We start from the raw sequence: 21,793 nt of genomic DNA on the forward strand, positions 1-21,793 counted from the left end.
TACCTTTTGGTTGGGTGTATACTAATATACATATGAACAGCATAAAATTTTTCCTTTGAAGACCCTTTGAATATTTAACCTTGATTTTTAGTTGGACACAAGAGAAATTCCATATTTACAAGTAGAATTAGTGTTAACTACGACCAATTTCCAAATATTTCCAGAAGTTTGCAAATCTGCATGACACCAAGAGCAGTGTGAAGAAGTCTCTACAAGTTCCAGTTTGACTTAAATTTATGGTAACCACAAACATAATTTCAGACATTTATGCATCATCATAATAATTATTAAGCTTCAATTTGGAAAAAATGCAATACAGTCTGATGTATTTTAAAGTATTTTAGAATTAGTGTTAAGTATCTCTGAAAACTGTATGGTTGTCCCAATTTTATTTCTCAATCTCAATAGCTTTGCCTCAGTCTTCAAAAATACCTCTGTATTTGTAGGCAACATAGTTAAAGGTCAACAAAGCACAATAGAAAGTGGGAGAAAAATTAAAAAGAAAGTTTAAAAAGATTACAACAGTTAAAGGGGTGCATAATAGTCCCCATAAAAATCCAGAGTCTTGCAAAATTTAGGTCCCAGAATCTCAGATTTTTTTAGACCCAGTCCTGAAATCCAGTTTTCTGACCTCATGAACCATATTTATAGTGAATGTATTAATAAGGCTTCAGTTTATACAGTTGCAGTCTTAGATTTTTAAACAAGGGTCTCGCAAAATCTCTGAATTACCATAATTCTGTAGCCCTGATAAAGCCTGTCCAAGGTTAATGGTTTTCTCATTCAAAAACTGTCTTAAAATTTTGTTTTCAGATAATGTATTTTCCGCTGGTTTTTCAAGCTCTTTGCTCTATGCCTTTTTTGTGCTGGTTCACACCCTGAGTCTACCCCTTTATTAGTTGCTGTTTTCCGTGCTCTTTATTGGGTGATCAAGACTATTGAGGTTGCAAACCATCTCACATGCTGTACTTGACTGTTCAGTTGAACGTAGTGAATTAAAACATGATATTATTAGAGTTACAAAGATGATATGTTTGTCTTTAGGGAAGTATATCTAATTTATAAGAAATGTCTCTCCTGGTATAAGTGAACAAAATCAGTTGAAAAGCTGGACATCCAATTGAAAGATTTTCAAGTAAACCAAAATGTAGTCTGTGGCACTGCAAAACAAGAAATGATTAAATCTAAATCTCATTTAATCACTCTAGCAGTACTGCAGTGAATTGGAAAGGAGAAAACTCCTGTATGCATAAACACATCATTTAACAGCTCTCCAGTGATATTTAAGTGATAACTGATTTTAGTAGTATATGCTGTAGGTTTTGTTTGCCATCTTGAGACATGCAAAGTTGTTGTTTATGTAGGCTACCTTTACGAATTTGCCAGAACTCCGAGCACAGCAATTTGTTGTGTCAGTTTACTGATATGGATAGATGTTGTAAAATTGTGTCGGTTTTCTCAATTTATTGCCGCAAAATGAACAAGCAACTTAGCCGGTCATTGTCAGGGATAAGGTAGAAAATTTGTCTTATTAACTATGAGTGGGGTTGTTGTGCCATCCCAGTCTGGATGCAGCCTTTGACAATGTTAGTTTTCACTATAACCAGGTTTTGTCTGCCTTCTTGTGGCATTGTTGTTTGAGTAGGCTGCCTTTCCGGTATTTGCCCAAAATTGGCACAGCATTTCGTTTCATTTCATTTCATTTACATCAATGGGATAGACCATCAAGGGCAACAGTGATCAGATTTTTAATAACAATGTAAATAAATGATCGTTGCCTCTGAGCAAAGCAGATTAAAAGATGCCAGAAATGTAAGAAAGAAACCCTTACTCTTACCCCTAATTGACCTGCTACTCTTAACCGTTACCTTCACCCATGTTTTAACAATGCCGGGTTGTGAGTGAACATAGCTCTGTTTTCAGAACTAAAAGACTGACATTGGGTAATAAAATGCACAGACATTTATTAAAACAGCCAGTAGCAAAGCTATACATGCAGTCTACCTTTATTTGCTAGAACTACATCAAATTGGATGAGAACTAATATGAGTGTGGGTAAATTTGATATATCACTCCTCAAATTTATCAATAATAATAATAATAATAATAATAATAATAATAATAATAATAATAATAATAATAATAATTTATGAAGAGAAACAAAGGAAATCATTACTTTGTTGAAATTTTGCTTTGAATTTCTATTAGAATTATTAATGATTTGAGAAGCCATATCAAACACTTTGACATATTCAATCCCTATACCTGGTCAATTGTACGATCCTGCCCCTGCCATCCCTAGTTTTTTAGGGTCTTTTAAATTTGTCGTCTTTTGGTTGATCGTGTTTTAATTATTATTTGTATCATGGGAGGTGCCTCGCATGGGTCCTCGCGTCCCGTTCGCACCCGCCCTTTTGACCTTATCACTTTAAATCACTTTGCACATATATTTCATTTCTTTCTGGCTGTTCAATTTGCTGTATGTAACATGTGTAATGGTCAACAAAGCTGTTAAAGAAAAAAAAAACTCAAAAGAGTGTTTCATCCAATTTCTAAACACCTCAAACTTGGCACAGGCATTGTGTTTCATCCACTTTCCAATCACCAAGAAGGGGGTTGAAAAAATTAGGTGAAGCTAAGCTTTTTCTTTTGACCAAATTCCAGGTGCAAAATTGGATGCAACACTCTTGTGTGCTTTGATATAGCTTCACAAAGCACAGCTCTATTTCAAAGTACGTACAAGCCACGCGTCCTTGGCTTCATTAAAAGAAATACTAAACTATATTTTGTTGCAAACAAAATATATATAGATACAAAATAAAATAAAATGAATGAATAAAAAAATAAAAAATTAAAGTTTCTCCCTTCTATCAAGCACATCCTTCAAATAGGCATCCCTTTAACAAGAGAGAAGATGGAGCTCTGTTGTTACGCAAATTCTTAAGCCAAGTCAAGACAACTGCTACAAATCACACGACATGCACCTGATGGGCTGATGACACAGTGATGACTTATAGGCAATAGAAATTTTTGTTTCTGGAGAAGTGAGGAATGCTTACAGACTCCATCTCCAATCTTTGGGATTATTTAATAAAAAACTCAGCAGCTGTTAATTTACTCTAAAACAGAAGTGTTAGTGGATAATTTGATCATTGGACACACCTTTACATAACACGTCCTTGATTAATAATATGACCCGAAAATTCTGATACAGTTTTAGACTTCCTTAATGTGGTTTCAATGTGACTCAGCCCTAAGTTATTTTGAGAAAGTTAACACTTATCCTGGATTGCCTCATGCTGTTTGCAGTAACTGGGCCTAGTAGAGAAAATTTCTATCCTAGTGTTCAGACCAAAAAGACTAGGATTCAAAAAGATTAAAAGTAAAATAATACAATTTGCCATTTGATTCTGTTTACACTGTATGTCATAATATCCCTTTTGACACCAACCTAAATTTGAATAGTGTAGTTTACAGTGCGACTACTGTTAGCGGGGACACTTAAACAAACCTGGCCAATCAGATTGCAGGACAAGAACAATGAATTTCAACCAAAGCCGACTGAACCAATCACAAGTAAATGAAAAAATTGGAACAATGAATGTTTTAACAATCTGAATCCTGCCTATGATGATTAAATCCCTCCACCTCCATATCTTAAGTTTACACTTGATGGAGTTCGTAATTTCATAAGTTAAACTTTTGTTTGAGTTGGCAATTATATGTGAAATAGACTCAAAGAATCTTTACTGACTTCTTGACTCTTGATACTGTGATCTGATTGGCCAGTTTTAAGTCGCACTGTAATTTTGTCGTGTTTCGTCTTTGCCCATAACTTGAAAGTTCTGGCAAAACAAGTCATGAGGAGAAACAACAACAACAACAACAACAACAACAAATACTAAATATGTTTTATCCCCATGTGATACAACCAGTGACTAAATTATGGAACTATTCTCTCAAAATACTAAAACTGAAATTATGCAGAACGCCATATCTGCATTGTTCAGTATACAACTGAATGATACATGCCACTAAACCAGCTCATATTTACTGGAATGTTGAAGAGTGCTTGCCAAACAACAAGACAATGTGACACCAATGAGCTGAAAATAAAACAACAAATAGAATTATAAAACATGTACAGTATATAACAAGGATCAGTTTAACTAACTAACATCTGGAAAACTTTTGACAACAAGATGCCCCTCTAATGGCATTACACGGAATGCTTAATGCAGCCCCAATTATTCCCCATTGTATGTTTCGCAGATATTTAAAAACTATCCTCCCTTGGCAATTGAAATAATTGTCTGAATGGTTTTATTCAGATATATTGCGTGATACTTATCGTTGTGTTACTAGGAATCATACCAGAAATAACTATGCAATAACGTCATGACCCCGCTGAACTGGTCTGGCCTCCTCTAGCTCTAATCCTTCGCGTTGATCATTCGATCTGTTTTTTAAGATGGAGTTTCTTTGCTGTGAACTCTCCCAATTTCCACCGTTTCAACTGTCGAGTACTACCTAGAAGTTATTATTTCGATTTACTGCTTGAAAAAGGTTTGTTTTCTCTCTGAAAACGGCAGATCAAAGTCTTAAATTCATACATGTGGCCGCCATTGAACAAAAACAACTTTTTGAAATGATGACTTGCTTTGACGTCCCACACGTACAGATAAGTGGGTCCCCTCCCTCGTGATACACGCGCCGATAATAGATTTTGATTGGGGCGTTTTTGTTCAAGACAATCAGAACAATAAATCCCTTCTGGGAGAGGGTAGAATTTAATCAAGGTTTAATGAATAAATCAAATAATGATTTGACGTCACACAGGAAGGGATGAGTGGGTCCCCTCTCTTGTGATATGTGCCCGAATAACAGATTTTGATTGGGCCGCTTTTGTTGAAGACAATCAGAACAATACATCCCTACCAGGGGAGGACATATTTTAATGCATAAATTAGTGTGGCGATTTGTGACTACGACGAAGAAAAAAAAGATACCCGACCGAAACCTAGACACGTCATGCCCTGCGGGCATTCCGTGTAATAATTTCTAAAAGAAAAAAAAGTACAGTATGAAAGGGACATAGCTAACTATACATGAGTACCAGAAAAAAAAAGTCAAAGATTTAAAAAGAAAAAAAAAGTAACATGGTGGTGGTGGTTGGATTTTAAAAATTGTGCCTTCCAGGAAAAAAAATCATGATTATGCCCCTGCATATAAGCTGAGGATCTCAGTACAAATGGCATAAAAGGATAGACCATTAGGATTGTTTCTCTTGTTCTTTTTGTTTCACACCACAGAAACAGGCTGTGGGGGGCTATTGATTTTAAGGAGTAAAGTCACAACAATTAAACTTAGCAGACTTTTCTTTTCCATAGAGCATTTTATGCATAGTATTAACACTACTTTGCATTTCTCTTTGACACTAATTTTGAAGAATTTTTTCAAATTTAGCAAAGTAAATAGTGCATCTGAACAAGATAAATTTGCACTTTTTAAATTTAACTGTAACAAAAAAATTAATTGATATAAAAAGATTTCATCACATTGCAACTTGCTTGCACACGATACAGTATGTGTCTGCTTGATTGAAATTGACATTTTTGACAGTTGTACTAGAAACCCAAAAAAGAAAAACGACGACTCACAACAACTGAGCAATGGTTTTCAGCTTTTCTCTTGTTTATAAGATTCAGTTCTCATGCAATCAGGATGGGTTTTCCTGACATCCTCTCCATAGAGAGAGAAGATCTAGTGCAAGATTATCATACACACACCTAACCATCAAATGCCATGTCAGCTGATATCAATATTGTCATCACACTCACCTGAAACACTGCAATACCCAGAGCTACACCTCCAATGATTAATAAAATATCTTCAAAGAAACTCACTGCAGCATTGTAACAGCCCTGATGGCAAACAACAGACAAAGAAATAACTTTGTTGATTAGGAAAAGTAATCCTGGGATTTAGCTACTTGGTATTGGCAGTTCAAGAAAAAAAAATCCATACCCACCCAATAGAATGTCATTGGAAATTTCTAAGAGGAGGGGGCTCTTAAAAGTTAAAATTTTAGAACCAAAGTATGAACTCAAGCTAAACTGGAATTTCCTGGGGGGATAGGGATTGCAAAACAAGAACCTTCCATGGGGGGAGTATGGATATTTTCTGGAACTACACATTCATCAACCCAGATTTCACTCCACTGGGTATAGCTGTCTAAAAGTTGGTGATTTTTAAAATCAGTTTTGGTTTTTCTTGTATCTGCTACACCTTGCACATAAGATCTACAATAGTTTATGTGCAAAACATCTTGATCTTCTATTTTACTTTCTGGTTGGAGAAAATTCCATCCATAAATATACAAGCAGCCTTTACCCCCATTAATGCTGACACCTCATCTTTGTTATTAAAATGAAAGTGCCCATTAATTTCTGTGAAATTTTGTTTATCGAAGCCAAGAAAGTATTACTCAACATCATCTTGATCAGGAGAAACCTCATTTACATTTACTTTCAATGCACAATTTACATAATTTATGCAACAATAAAACTAGTTGGTCGCCATGTACATGGCCAGCAACTGACAATGATGTCCATTAATTTCCTTCTTGGATGAAAACAAACAAGGGCAACAAAGTAGCACACAGGGAACAAAAATCTCCTTATTGATAGAATTTTCACCCACATGATGGCCAAAACCTGGAAAATAATGTGGTCACATTTTGTAAAACAATTGCCCAGGCCACATAAATGTATGATTAAAATGACAGAAAGCTGAAATTATAAAGCAGAAAATACAACTACAACTCTACAATCTATAGCCCTACAATCTGAAAGAGACCTGTGCTTTAAATACCTCCTGTCATTCAAATGCATGGGTTTCTACCTTTCTGTTTCATGTTAGTAAGTGAATCAATGGCACCAACTGGGAATCTGGAGAATGAAATAAATGCCCGTCTTCCCTGTTCTACCACGACAAATTTCCAAACTTGCAGTTATGGCTATACCTTTGTGTATATTGTGCTAGGATGGCTCGTAACATTTTCGTTGCAGTTGGCTTCTTTTTTAACACAGCATGACTGTGGCACTGAGTAATTGCTTGTCTTTTCTGCACTCCAATCTTTGTAAAACCAGTCAGTGTAGTTCCTATTTCCACAACATTGCAGCTGAAACAAAACAATTAAAAAAGCTATTTGTATCAACACACAATTTATTCATTTGAGTAGATTTATTGGTGCTTAAATAACCACAGTTAGACAGATTGCCCTTGAAGTGCTCTTCCAATATTTAATACTCAATGAAATTCCTGGATGCTGTTTGATAATTAACAACTTTACCATACAAGACATTCTGTTGAGCATGCACTGATAACCTAAAAAGTAATTAATTTTTAATTAATATCCATTTATTTAACCAGGATTCAGTCAAATGAGAGTGAAGTGCCATTTAATGACCAGATTGAATTCACTAGCCAGGATGGAAGTTCATGAGCATGTACTAAAAAGCCAGGGTGCCGTGAGTGCTCTGTACGTCTTCTCTGAGGGGCCCTCTTGTAGTTGTCAAGACCTCACAATCCACAAGCCAAGTCCTGATTTGAGGACTTCAACATTGAAATGTAATCATATTATTTTTATATTAAAAATTTATAAACAAATGGTTTGAGTGTTAAACCTGTGACTGTAGCCCATCCCAAGCTTGTTGAAAACCATCTTCTTTATAGTCATTCAGTGCTGTATTTAACCCATCACTGAATCCACTCTTGATCTACAAATTACCAAACAAAACAAAATTAAACCTCATTTGTTATTAATATCAGGGCTCAAAATAATTCACAGGCAGTCACCGGTCATGTTGTTTGGTCAAACTTATTTTTCCTTGGACAAGGCCCGTTTTTGATCTGACAAATATTGGAATACTTGACATTTGAAGACAAAACAAATACTGTTTTTGGCCAGATCACACATCCTGTGAGCTCTACTTTTTACCATTTCTGATTTTTGTACTAAATTTTAAAAACATCATAAAGTTTGTAAATAAATGTTATGTAAATTTTGTCTTCCTACTTTGTACATTTGTTGATAAGCTACATAGTTTATCAAACAATGGTAATTTATAATTTACAGTAACTTGAATATACACTGGAGGTCTGTCATCAAGGTTTGAGGTACCTCAGACTCCACAAGGAAAAACAGGTTAAACAAAAGTCGTCCATGCCTGTCACCTTTAGTCTTATAATTTTGCATTTCTTAATAGGTCTTAATAATGATAATAATGATAATAATAATAATAATAATAATAATAATAATATTATTATTATTATAGCAGAGTTCTCAACTGGATGCTAAAATCAGTTTAAAAGCTGCAAAGAGTGCACAGCGTAGCCCTGTGCTACGCTGTAGTATTGTTATCTGTATTATTATTATTACTATTATTAAAAATGAGAGCCATGCAATAACGTCATCATCAGAGATCTATTGAATACCACATGAACAAAACTATCAACGATTTAAAATGACAAATATATACCTCGTGTCGAAAAACGTAACCAGTAATTGATCCGCCAAGTTCCACCAGGAACAGAATACCAAGAATCACAGCAAACTGAAGCATAACAGTTTCATATCATATTATTTATTAATAGGTAACTACACTGTAAACCTCTTATTTTTCTAAAAACAAATGTATACGTATTTCATATACACTCAGGTGACAAAGTGTTGTCCCATGCAAAGTGTGAATAACGCAACCTGATGGAATGATGGGATGATCTAATTTATTAACATACACATGTTTCGTGTTTTTCTCTCTTCTGCAAGACACAACGAAATTTTAAGCCTTAAAATCGCAAGAAAAGCAGTTGGGTCTTATCATTTATGGTTTATACCTTTGTTCAACTGAGTGTATATAGAGCCTGTATATCATCTACAGTGCGGTGCTACTGTCAGTAGTATACCCATAGATAGTGATGTTATCCTTGTTTCAATAACTGTTTCAGGATTGCAAGGGAAGCTGACCTTGACAAATACTGGGTCAGCAACACAGCCCCCGCAATGCATATGAACATACAGATTTGACCCTTGGACATACCAGTTAACTCACTGTAACATCCCCCAACACAGCAGCCCAGATGGTAGCCTCCCACGCAGTCTTTTTTAGGGGAATCGTATTACCTCCTCCCCACAAACGCCTGCTTACCCAAGCGCCACATTCCTTTCCCATTGTTTAACTCCACAAGCACCCAAGCCAATTACCATCGAGGCATTGTTTAATGACATCAAATCAAATTGCTGGTTACAATGGTCGCTTCCGTTTCCCGCGAGCTTTGTACAGTGTCTACAGTCTCTGTTACAGTCTCGAGAGGTGCGAGAGTTAAGTTGGAATATATATATTTTTTCACTTCTGGAATGGCTGGTCATGGCTGAAACACCAAAACAAATATCGAATGTGAATACAAGCGCTTCTTGTGCGACGTTTTGACACGGCTGGGAGAGTCAAAATCTTCGGGAAAGTGTAATCGATCTTCCCCGCCTGATCGAGTTGACAATCGGTGAAGATATCGCCTCTTACGGGTGCGGAAACGCTGGAGCAGATTTGTTTGTTTGTACGAAGTGCTACGACAGACTAATTCGATTCAAGAAAGCAAAGAAGAATGTAGAAGGTATCAAGGGGAGATCTGCAGTATTTATCAGTCCATTAAAGACTATTAAACGGAAAGTTAAACGACAAATAAATAAAGAGCCGATCAACTTGTGGTCCTTGTGGAAAATGTCGCACATGCCCCCGAACAAATTGCAACAACAAAGCGAGTTTCAACTGCAAAATCTTTAAAGTTTACCGACATATCGGGTAATATTTCGGTTTCCTCCACACCGACAAGGTCGACAAGATTGAAGGCAAAGCTTGATAAATATTAAAGTGACTTTGCGTAACCAGTCGGCAAATTGACGAAAATATCGCTATTTCCCGTCACGAATTTTTTTATTGCAGTCAGTTGATAGACATTTACACGAGAAATTTTGAACGTAGGGCACACGGTGCTAAAAGCTCACGTAAGCCCGGTCTAGTTCTGTCTCGGCGAGAGGCGTTCTGAGGTCAAGGTCAACCTTCCAGATTTTAGAAGGTTCACTGTCATTGGCTTAGCGGCGGAAAGGAATGTGGCGCTTGGGTAAGCAGGCGTTTGTGGAGAGGAGGTAATACGATTCCCCTAAAAACGACTGCGTGGGAGGCTACCCAGATGGCTGCCATCTCAGATTTTATTTAAAAGATTATTAAATTATTAAATTGCACAGAAATTAAAATTTCTTGTGCTAGCCTTATAGAGTATGATAATTTATTACCCTTTGACACTTTTCAGCTTTTTATTAGCATTTGAAATTTTTCACCAGAAAGGTTGAAACACATTTTTATTCAAAAATGGTTGTACCTCATCTTACCTTAGAACTTCAGATTCCTACCAAGCTTTGCCAAAATTGAAGGATAAATGAATAGCTACTGAAAATGGTGGCCACTGAGAAGAAATCCCCTGGACAAATTGGGGAAAAACCTTCTAAGGGAGTGTCATCCATCCCACCCACTCCTCCCTTATGCATGTAGTCCTAAGAACTAACATTATAACATAAAAAAAAACTATAATCCCACTAAGCAGTAACTGCCCAAGTACGGTACATGTAGTCTTTATCTTAAGTTTTCTGACAGTAGCAATAGTAAAAGGATTATAGCATTCAAAGAAACAAGACTGGTTGTTTTTGGAGCCAAAGCATGTTTCTCAGAGGCTAAATATTCTTGATAGGATGACCTTAAAGACATAGCTAATGTGGATCACGTATACTATAGGCAGTCCTGTCGACCGACTTCCGGCCGACAGTATCGACCCTCACTCGGTCTAGACATATAGGTGGACAGTCGGTCGTCAGTTGGTCAACACTATGCAACATAAAAATCAAATTGGATGACATGCTTTGACTGATATAAATGCTTCAACTTACTGATTTCAGCATGCACACTTGTTCTTTAAGAGCTCCACAACAGCCAAGAAAACCAACAACTGTCACAAAGACTCCTGCACCAATTAACACGTAGCATGCAGTGGAGTAATCATGGCTTGATAACTTCATATAGTCACTGAACTGAACACGTGCCCAGATACCCACACCAAGAAGACCAAGTCCTGTGAGCTGGATCAAAGGAAACAAAAATGCTGTAAGCAAATAATTATGTAGAGTACACAGATTCTGCATTTCCTGCAAGTGATAAGAATAAACAAAGGCTTTTCAGATCGCACTACTTGAGCAATGACCCGCGCAAAATTAAAGAATATAAAGCGTACAATAATAAGTTATACAGAATTATAAAAGCTGATAAAAGGCATAATATACTTGTTTGAAAAATCTTAATGTTTATCAGTTTTCTAATCAAATACAGCTGTATCTCTTCTCTGAACAGCTTGCAATTAGCATGAAGTAACTAAAACTTTGAACATTCAATCCTATATCCACTGCTCATATAGTTCAGTCTGTCCCTATGTTTGCACACTATTTGCTGTTCTCTATCAGTCCCTTTATCTTAATTGTTTTGCACATTAAAGGCAGGGGGATAACTTGGAACAGGACAACTTGGATTAATATTAATCAAATTAATATTAATCATGATTAATATAATCCACTAATAGATTATTATAATCCATTACTGAGGTTTGAGCCGTACCTTAATCAATTAGGATTAATATTAATCTTATGTAAGATTAATATTAATGATTAATATTAATGTTAATCTGATAAATATTAATCCTACATAGGATTTCTATTAACCCTAGATGTAGCACTAATATTATTCCCACCACTGACATTTATTTAACGATCTAAGGCGTCCTCATCACTAACCTTGAAACAGTTAGTGTCTTTGGGATTGTCCCTATCCCTAAGCAGCTGGTAGTTATTCCCTTTTTCAAGGTCCCCTTTTATGTAAAAGCACATGCCTGGGCAAGGCACTGATTTGTTGGCCCAGAGGCACTTGTTCCTTTTCATTTACTTCCAGGGTCAACATCATGGTATCTACCAGCTCTCGCATATGCAAGTGATCGTCATTTGACTGATGTTATTAGTGTTATGTCCCGTCAGTCCCGTGTTAGGGACCGTTCATTATTTATCGGGTGATTAGTGTTATGTCCCGTTAGTCCCGCGTTAGGGACCGTTCATTATTTATCGGAGGGGAAGGGGGGGGGGGGGGGGCTGGGTGATTTTAGGGGGGGTCCTGAAGTAATTGCAGAGTTATAGAGGGGGGGCCTTGAAATTTTAAAAAGGTCAATGTTAAAATGGAGAAGTTAACCTTTTGTATATGCTATTAATTAAAACACTACTAAAAATCTAGCATAATTATGCACATATTTACAGCAATGCAACAGCAACTGAACTATTATTAAATTGTATAGTTGTTACCCCAGTTCTACAAGTGCAGCAATGGATCAAGAAACCACAAAACTTATATTAAAATCTACTACAGATGTATGTTATTAAGTGGTTGAACTGTTCTGCGAAATAAAGGAAACCATATAAGAGATGTGTGACATTCTAGATGTATATGTACAGTAAATGTGAACATTTTTAATAACTACGTTAATAAATACAAAGTCTAGTCTCCTGGAAAATGTATTCATTAATTTCTTCCTCCTACACCTCATCATCATCTTAATCACTATTGTCATCACCATCATGGTTCCCATCATCGTCATCATCATTTAATATTGTCATCGTCATCCTCATTGTCATTCTCATCATCATCAGAATCATCATCATCATCATCATCAAGTTCATCAAGACTATCATCATCACTACCATTTTGAGATTTTCGTTGACATTGTCAACATAACCCTTGGCCAACAACTCTCAAAGTGGTTCTACATGAACCTTTGAATTTAAGTTTTCAATGTTAAGGTTGGATTTTGTTACAGGGGGTTTTGGAAAATCTCCCCTATCTAGTATATGATATGAACCACTGTGTGAGGGTGTCGATTTTAAGATCAAAGAGAGCAAATTTCTAGTGTTCTTTTCCAAGGATTTCTTTCTCCTCTTCGCACGTTTCTTTCTGTCGTCTCTTTTGTCTTTCCTTGTCCAACTTTTAGGCTGATTGCTGACTAAATCTTTTACAAAGGGAACGATACACTTCATTTGCATTTCCTGACAGTACTTTTAACTGCTGGATGGTTTCATTACTAACAGTAAATGGAGGATTATATAAACTAACTGTTTCTATATTAGATAAATATCTGAACTATCATCGTCTGCCAAAATCTGGGAAAAAGTTGGACAAAATTAAGCGTATCACCTGTCACACGTCCCGATCAAACACTGGGCAAGTGCAGTCTTTGGTTACAGCCCGGCCGATATGTGATGAAGACACAGACGCCACCAGTGATGACTTGGAGGAAGAAATTATAGAAGAATTTCGCAACACAGATGACACGTCGGATGGCGAGCTGTTACACCCCCGGTTAATAACCACTACACGCAGCGGAAGAGTGGCACGCTCATGGAGAAATGTGTTTATTTAACAGTGTGCTAAATTTAGTAATTATGTTAAATCGTATTTTATAGTTGGAGGGGGGGGGGGGGGCATTGAAATAATTCCCCAATAGAATAGGGGGGTCCTAAAATTTTTTTTGCTTTACTGAGGGGGTTCTTGATAAAAAAAGGAGTTTTTTTTGGAATTTTTCACCCAGTCCCCCCCCCCCCTCTGATAAATAATGAACGGTCCCTTGTGTCTACAGTGTGTCAGTCACATAGATCTGTTATATCCAAACATTCATGGGAATTTTATCTGGATTATAATAGAGAGTAATATTAATCCGGATGATATTATTAATAATAATCTAATCCTTCCAATTTTTGTCGTGCCTTAATCTATTACTGGATTATAATAATCTATTACCAGATTATAATAACCCTATTATAATCTATTATTATTATAATCCATGGATTAATATTAATCCGAGTTGTCCTGATGGAAACCGCAAGGTTCATTTATCCCCCTGACTCGACTTTTTACACACATCTCATCCCTAATACCGGTATGCTGTAATTTATTGTGATAATAATTAATTGTCAAGAGAGTAATAATTTGCAATGAGTCTAAACCTGACTTACTCAAGGAGACAAAATAACTTGCAATGTTATGACAAGCTGTTATTTAGTCTCCAAAAATCTTCCCAATTCAAAAAAACAACATGAAAAGAAATTTAACTCCCTGAAAATTTATGTGCCTGTGTGAATGTACCTTTCTTTGTCACCATTACAAAAAGAACTTTTTGCATATCACCAGGCTCATAAGACTTGTCACATAGTAAGCATTTCTTTTCCTTATTTTGGATGATCATTTAGATATCACCCCCTCCCTTAGCCCCCTATACAGACGCTCTTTGGAATGCATGACAAGCCAAAAGAGTGTCTGCATAGGAGGCTAACCCACCCTCTCATCTCTGCAATAGATCTGCTAGCACAAATCTCTAATATAGATAATTAGCTTTTCAATACTCTTCCTGAATATCCTCAATAATATTATTTCCCAATGACTGAATTCAGTATGGCCCAAAAAATTTTCAGACCAGCTTATGAAATTCAAGCCCCTTAAAATCTGGCTAAAATCGCAGGTAATCATCACAATAACCACACAGTACACTAAATTTTGAGAGGTGAATGGACTTTCAAGTCAACTGAGAGCAGATTGCAAACTTGAAATATGAGCCCGTATAAATAAGGCCTGTGACTTACTTGTATATCACCATACATGCGAGTGTACGTGTGGTCTGAAAATTACATTGGAAGGCACAATGTTTATATACTCAGTATACTGAGTATTCTAATAATAACAGAAAGAGTACAGCTAACATTTTGAATCGCAAAGAGACCTGCTGTTACGATTGTTTTAAATTTTCTGACATCACATCTAGCATATTAAAATTATCATGATCTTCCAAGCTCTTCCCCCTCTTCCTGAATTGAAAGATCCATGGCGTCATTCACGTACAGGAAACTATTTCTCCTGCAAACCAGACTTGCTATAGCAAATTTCCCATATAGTTTGCTAAGGCAAACAAGTTGACACAAAGTCGTTTTGATAAATCTGATATCTGCAATACAGTATTTATTTGAAGCTCACATAATAATCGCATGCAGTTCAAGCAACCAAGCTTGAATGACTGTGTAATGAGAACGCGTTTTCTCATGACTCTTATTCTGTTGATCTGGTATCCTTCAAGCTTTAAAGGCGACATTTCGAGGGAAAAGTCGAAACCAGAGTTTAATATTCACCCCGACAAGCATCTGCAAATTGCAAACAATCATCGCACGACTTACCCAAAAGAACGCATTGAAAACAAACAGCATAAAACGAACACACTGCATACAGGGACCAAGCTTGCCTTCCGCCATCGTGCCCAATTCTTTCTATACGGTAATTTTTGGAATGAATTTATCGCTGTTCACTGATAGATTCGACTTTGGTATCAGAGCGCTGATGATGCTGTGTTGGTCGCTGTGCTGTCTTTGGTTGTAGTTCGAGTTCAAGATCGATATGGTGAGAGACTGGGACCTAAATTCAGCAAAGAAAATGAGGGTGGGGTGGGACATACTTCTCGAAAGGATTAGCCAGGATTTTAAAAAAACAAATATATTTCAGTTATTCTAGCTTTTGTTGTTTGTTCTATCAAGCTCGTCACCTCCGCCGTTGGGATCAGTCTGCCGTTAATATTTTGTATTTGAGATAATTTGCTGATCCAGGTCTACAAGTGATCCGGCACCACTCATAGGTTTGTCGCCGTGGAATTGCAGATTTTATTGTATTCTTAGCCAGGATTGCTGGTTTTCATTGGTAATTTGTATGTACTTCATGGCAGAATGCCATAATAGAATGTAGTATTGAATTGCGTTTGAAGTTCAGGGCCGTAGATAGCGGGGGGCAGAGGGGGCAGCTGCCCCCACCAGGAAAACTTTTTTTTTTTCCTGGCACAGTGTTTGAGTTTGCTGAGCTTTTTCTTGTAGCTACATTCGAAGCTCTCGTAAGCGACCACCTCGGGAATTGGAAAAAGTGGTCGTAACTAGAGCTGGTCGCTTACGAGAATGCACTCTTGTAAGCGACCAAAAGCTGAAACAATAGATGCTGGTCACTTACCAGAGCTTTTAGCATAAAGCTTTCTACCGTCGGTCTCAGGAAATAGAAAACTTTTGAATGCAGAGGTCCACACAACGCTGGAATTAAACTTGCTGGTAATTTTGCCGGATCTCTCTTGTGAAAGACCTCGTGGCAGGCGTCACTTGAACGTGAAAATACAAAACTGAATGCAAGGCTGGCACTACGGCAAAGGGCAGATTTATTAGTGGCCAATATTTCGACTAATAGAATTAGTCTTCCTCAGGGCCAGGGCTATACTGTCGGTCTCAGGGTAACACTCTTGATCCATTCGTAAATCGTGTTGAATTTTAGTACCATATTACTGTAAATGTGATCACGAAGACTAAAGTTTCGGTCGCTTACGAGAGCTTTTTAAAAGTGACGATTCAAACGGGGTTTCACAGTGCTGGTCGTAACTAGAGCTGGTCGCTTACGAGAGTGGTTGCAAGGAGAGCTTGGACTGTATATCAGTCCGATCACAAGGGCTACCTGTGGCTTAGAATTTGGTGTGTAAATAAAGAGTGACAAGGCTAAGCCACTCCCTGGAGCGGGTTTTAGCCTTTTTAAATCTAGCTTACACGAGTATGTTTTTTTCATATTGGTTTTTAAAGCCTGCGCTACTCCCAAGTATTGGAGGATTTGATAGAGCCTTGGATTTGACTTGATTTGATTTGTTCAACATCACAGGTCATTTGTGCCTAATGAGTTTTGATTTTCCTCTTTTGAATTCTCTTCATTTTGAACATGACCTCTTATTCTGTATGTTCAACGACGCTTTTTTAATGCCACATAGAGCATTTCAACTGGGTTGGTTTGGCTCATTTACTTGCGTGATAGTTTTAACTGCCTTTCTTGTTGAGCCGGATTTGTGTAACCGGTTAGGACAGGAATTAATCATTGCTTGTATCGTGCAATGAGCTTTCTGTAGTTTTTGTAATTCCTGGCCCGGCTATTAGTTTTTGTCGCAAGGTGTTGTGTTTCTTGCCACGCGGCTATTTGGTGTTTTGGTTCTGTGGTAATCATTGTAGCGTGTTATACAGGTATGCAACGTGTCACAGTAACAAAAGACCTGAATTGTACGTAAATCACGACTGTGTTTTTGCAAATACTTCGCTCCACTGTCATAGTTCGTTTGAATTGTGGGGGCTCAGTGGTTTTCTCCCTTTGTTTGCAGCAGTGCATCGACTGTGTTTTAAATTTGCCATTGGATGAGAGGCATGTTTGGTTCAAGCTAAACAAGGTGTTTATGCCATAAAAAGTCATGACATTTAACACAAAAAGCATCAGTGTGCGTTTTTTTTTGTTTTTTTTTTTCTTAAAAGGTTTAGAGGCAGGTTTCCGTGTAGGGGTTAAAACAAAACGTCCAATTAGAAACCCTGTCTGTATACGGGAGACCCCTGTGAGGGGTGTGCGGAGTTTGCCCCCCCCCCCCCCCATAAAAAAAACCAAAAAAATCCTAGGTACGGCCCTGAAGTTACATCTACAATAAACTTACCAAATGTTCAGTTGCTTGCTATCGCACGCGAGAAGCCCCTCAAGACTAACATCACCCCATATTAGTACGGTCAGGTGGCATCGTTTACTCTTTATAGTTTTTCAGCTTAGTATTGATAACAGTGTCAAGACCGAATACCGGGCTTAAATTTGAACATGTTATTTAAATACATGTATCCTATAATTATAAACTTCACTTTTTGTACATTGTTGCGCACCAGACACTATAGTACTTTAACCAGCTGGATTCGTGTTTTATTTTTGAGTTGGTTTGAACAAAAATTTTCAACTGGTTAAAACCAGTTGAAAATTTAAAATAATTCGCCAGCGTTTGAACAAGCTCGTAAAATAGCGTGTGTCTTATATCAATGGTTTGTTTCCGTAAACATACTTTTTCGGAAACACGTTGCCCGCCTCAGAAATTCGGACTAAGATCATGGTGCATCAAAGGAACTGACGAATCCTTGCCCAGAGTGGATTCGTCGGTTCTTTTGATGCACCATGATCCGAGTGATCTTGTGTCATTGATCCTGAACTAGATCATCCTAAAGGAACGTACCCTAAAAAAGACTTTTACCTCAGCGTTTTCTGTTCGAGACAACGCTCTATGTTTTTTCAATTTACTCGGCGCGTGCAACTCATGACTGGAAAGGTAATTGATCAATCGATTCAGTTTGTTGCTAATCGGTTGATTTCGATTGGTTTGAGCCAATCGAGTCATACACAGTTGTAGCTCCCGTTTGTTATCGATTGCCAAAACGGCAGCATGTGCGGCGCCTCCAGTGAACTGAAAAGAAATTCCGTGTTTAGTGTGCAGAAAAAATTTTCGTGCCTAATCTCCTCCCGCTATTTTTTTTTTGCGTTCATATTAGCGGCTTTGTAATGGCTACTGATAAATCCAATTGTGCAATCATTTGCTCAATGCCCCTCAAGAGATTTTAGTTTTACTCGAGCGTTGCGCGCGTTCTGCGAAAACCAGAGGAAAATTTTGAACAAAAAAACTATGAAAAACTTTGGAAAGAGAATTATTCACTTGCAAGACCTATGTCACACCTTCGTTGAGTGCTGCGCGCTTCAGTTGATTCTACAAAGTTGCGTGGGCTCCACGAAAACTAAATGAAAAATGTTTTGAACATTCTTTCTTTTAAAATGACTGTTAAGATTCGGTTTCAGACTTTGAAAGCTGCTGGAGACCGATTTACCTGCGAGCAAGACTTATTATTTGATTTAAAGTTTTCATCCGGGCATTCTTCACCTGATCGCCACTCAGCTTTCGATTACGCGCAATAAAAGATAAATGTTTTCGTGCTTCGAGTTATACCAGGCGTTGTATTAAGAGAGAGGTGGTCTGAATGAGACACATACGGACAATTTTTTTTTTTTTTTGTTAACTCTCGACTTTCTAATTAGTACGATACGCGTATGTGCGCATGCGCGCACCGGTGGTCAATTTTCCTTGGGGTACACCAGCGACAATTGACCTAACGAGTGCAAATTTATGCAGCCCACTCCCCAAATACAGCTTAATTGTCACGTTGACAATTTCCCGATCAGTCGCGAGCTTTTCCGCTAAATTTCGACCAAAGTCCCTCAGCGCTACCAAGAACAAAATGTCTCACCCAGAAAGTTAATTAAGTTCTCATGGCTAAGCAAGTAAGACGTAGACTAGCAATCAGACACCTAACGTTTGGTGCGTGCCAACTGTTTGTTATTTCAGATGCCGTTGGTGCCTTAAAAGAAGCTCTGGTGTACCACAACTTATTTCCTAATATTTTACTCTTACCACTGACTCTCTCCTCCTCATATCAAAAAAGGAGCGAAAAGTAGGGAATGGGACGTTCCCATCGTTCCTCGCGCTCCTCATTACTTCACTTTCCCTGACTCTTTCCTTATTTGCCGCATTTGTCTCCGCTCCCGCGCGAAAATTTAGAGGCCTCTGCGGAGGAGAGAGATGTTATCATGCAGTACAGTTTCACTGTTTCATTGAATGCTCTAAAAGTTTACCCCGCAAATTATGTAACTGAATGCAAATTTTTTATTAAACCTCAAGTCCTGGTTGACAACTTCCGCACTGAACTTGAATGCTTGTCATAGATTGGTTAAAACGTTTTCTCGCATGACTAGTACACCAAGTGTTCTTGCATAACTGCTCAGTTACAAGGGTATGTTATCAGTAATGGGCCTCAGAGACTAGTAACTAGGGAGCTTCAGATTAGCATGCAGCGACGACGGCGACGGCAACTAGAACGTCAAATAGCCACTGAGAACAACACTGATCTGCACGTGCATTACACTTTTTGGTGCATTTCTTTGCCGTCACTGCATGGTTAGGATGTGGGATTTCCTGATGGGACGTAAACGTACGACGAGGAATTTTTCTTTCTCTTTCTAAAATTGGGTGCTGTCTCCAAGAATTCAACTCCAGGAAATATCACCTACATTTGACATTTAAACAACCTGCTCTTTTACTGTTTTGGCAAGGATCACCGTCTTGCAGCCAGAGGCGAACATGGTGATAAAGTGTTGGTCAATAAAAGAATTAGATGCAAAATATTTCGCATCCATTTTTTCGTATCTCTCGCAAATCACTACTCCTCCACCGTGAGTTATTGCTGCCATCATCTTGGCAACTTTACCTCCTGTTCCGACTTTTACTTCCCTTAGCCAAACACCCTTGTTTTAGACCTGCGGGTTTTTTTCGCCATACTCTCCCTTTGGGTGCTCGCGCTTGATCCATGGGGTTGATCTTGTAAATAAACGAGACCCCATCTAAGTAAAACGCGATAGAGTCCGTCCAGACACTCTGAGGGTAATTTGATTGCATCTGTCTAGCAAATTCTACTGTTCTCTCTTTGTCGCTTTGACTCATTAGTCCCTTTTTACGACTATGTAAAGTATACCATTTCTTAAAGCCTTACCCTCAGAAAGAAAGTCAGTTATATTGGTCTTCATTCCCGGTGACTAGCAGTCACTTTTCCAGTTGTTGTTGTTGTTGTTTTTTTTTTGATATATTTTTTTTAATGATAATAATAATACGAGAGAGTGAGCATTCCGGTAATTACGAGAACTAAGACCCCATCTTTTTTTTCTTGTTTATTCATTTTATTGAAGATGTGTCGGGGATGAAACAAACAGCGTCACTTTCCCTTAGTTTTGTACTTTTCTAAAGGTGAGCGGAAGTTACATCTGCAATAAACTGGTTGGTGCGTGTTGGTATCAGTGCAAACATCAGCAACATTCTCGACAGGTTTCTCATCACATGACATGCGATAATGAGCAACTAAACATCTGGTGAGTTTATTGCAGTAAAGTCAAAAATAAGGAAAAATAACACTACTTCTTTCATCTCTGACTCATCTTCAATAAAATAGATGAACAAGAAAAGTGACATATCAAGAAATAAAAGGATCTTAGATTTTAGGGCCTTAGACTGCAAGCAGTCCCTTTGCACTCGACTGGTGCGAGGAGAAATAAACGAGAAGAGACTTGGGCCTCTCCCCAAGTCCCCACTCCGCTCGTTTGCTCCAATTTTTTCGCGCTCGGCTATTCCGCACGACCTCAACCATCCAGAAAGGGACTGCTTGCAGTCTATTAGGGCCTTAGCAGTTTCGTGATAACCTGCATTCTGGTAACTGAAGTCAAATGATAGTATTATGAAAATGACCTGTTACTTTACACCACCATGCATGAGAGCTAATAGCAGATTTAGGCCATATTTTGGGCTCCAGGTTTGGAATAATAGTGACCTGGCCTTTGAGTGGGCAAAAGTCTGAATTTTGTTTTAAAGGACATTCAAGGGGGATTCACAGGTTGAAGCACAGGTGCACAAAATGTTTCCTCAAAGGCATAATGTAATGATTTGTATGAGATTTTAATGGGAGTTGGATGAAATCATGAAAATGTATAAATATAGCATGTCTAAACAGCATTTTTAAACCTGTTTTAGTGTTTTACAGAACACTAAAACTTTTTAAAATACTGTTTGGAACAATAGGATGCTTTGCAAGTATTACTGATGGCACTTTTCATTACTCTAAGCTTTTCCATCAACAACTGAGCCATAAAATGAAGTCAAAGGAGATGGCTACCAACCAGCCCATAATGACAGCCCTGTCAGGTCC

The 21,793-nt window shown here is 37.8% G+C and overlaps 1 protein-coding gene across 1 annotated transcript; it reads right to left on the reverse strand.

Annotated features, from left to right (window-relative positions):
- Window positions 1-1,939: 1,939 nt before the first annotated feature.
- On the reverse strand, window positions 1,940-15,566 carry LOC146471129 (tetraspanin-7-like). Its single transcript, XM_085121140.1, has 7 exons — window positions 15,365-15,566; window positions 11,003-11,191; window positions 8,544-8,618; window positions 7,689-7,781; window positions 7,025-7,183; window positions 5,841-5,924; window positions 1,940-4,106 (listed from the first exon to the last, which is right to left on the reverse strand). The coding sequence occupies exons 1-7, from the start codon at window positions 15,437-15,439 to the stop codon at window positions 4,035-4,037; spliced, it is 747 nt and encodes a 248-aa protein (XP_084977266.1). The 5' UTR covers window positions 15,440-15,566; the 3' UTR covers window positions 1,940-4,034.
- Window positions 15,567-21,793: the final 6,227 nt, after the last annotated feature.

Source organism: Pavona decussata, unplaced genomic scaffold (genome assembly GCF_977016875.1).
Source record: "Pavona decussata unplaced genomic scaffold, jaPavDecu1.1 SCAFFOLD_106, whole genome shotgun sequence".
In the NCBI taxonomy this organism is placed as follows: Eukaryota; Metazoa; Cnidaria; class Anthozoa; order Scleractinia; family Agariciidae; genus Pavona; species Pavona decussata.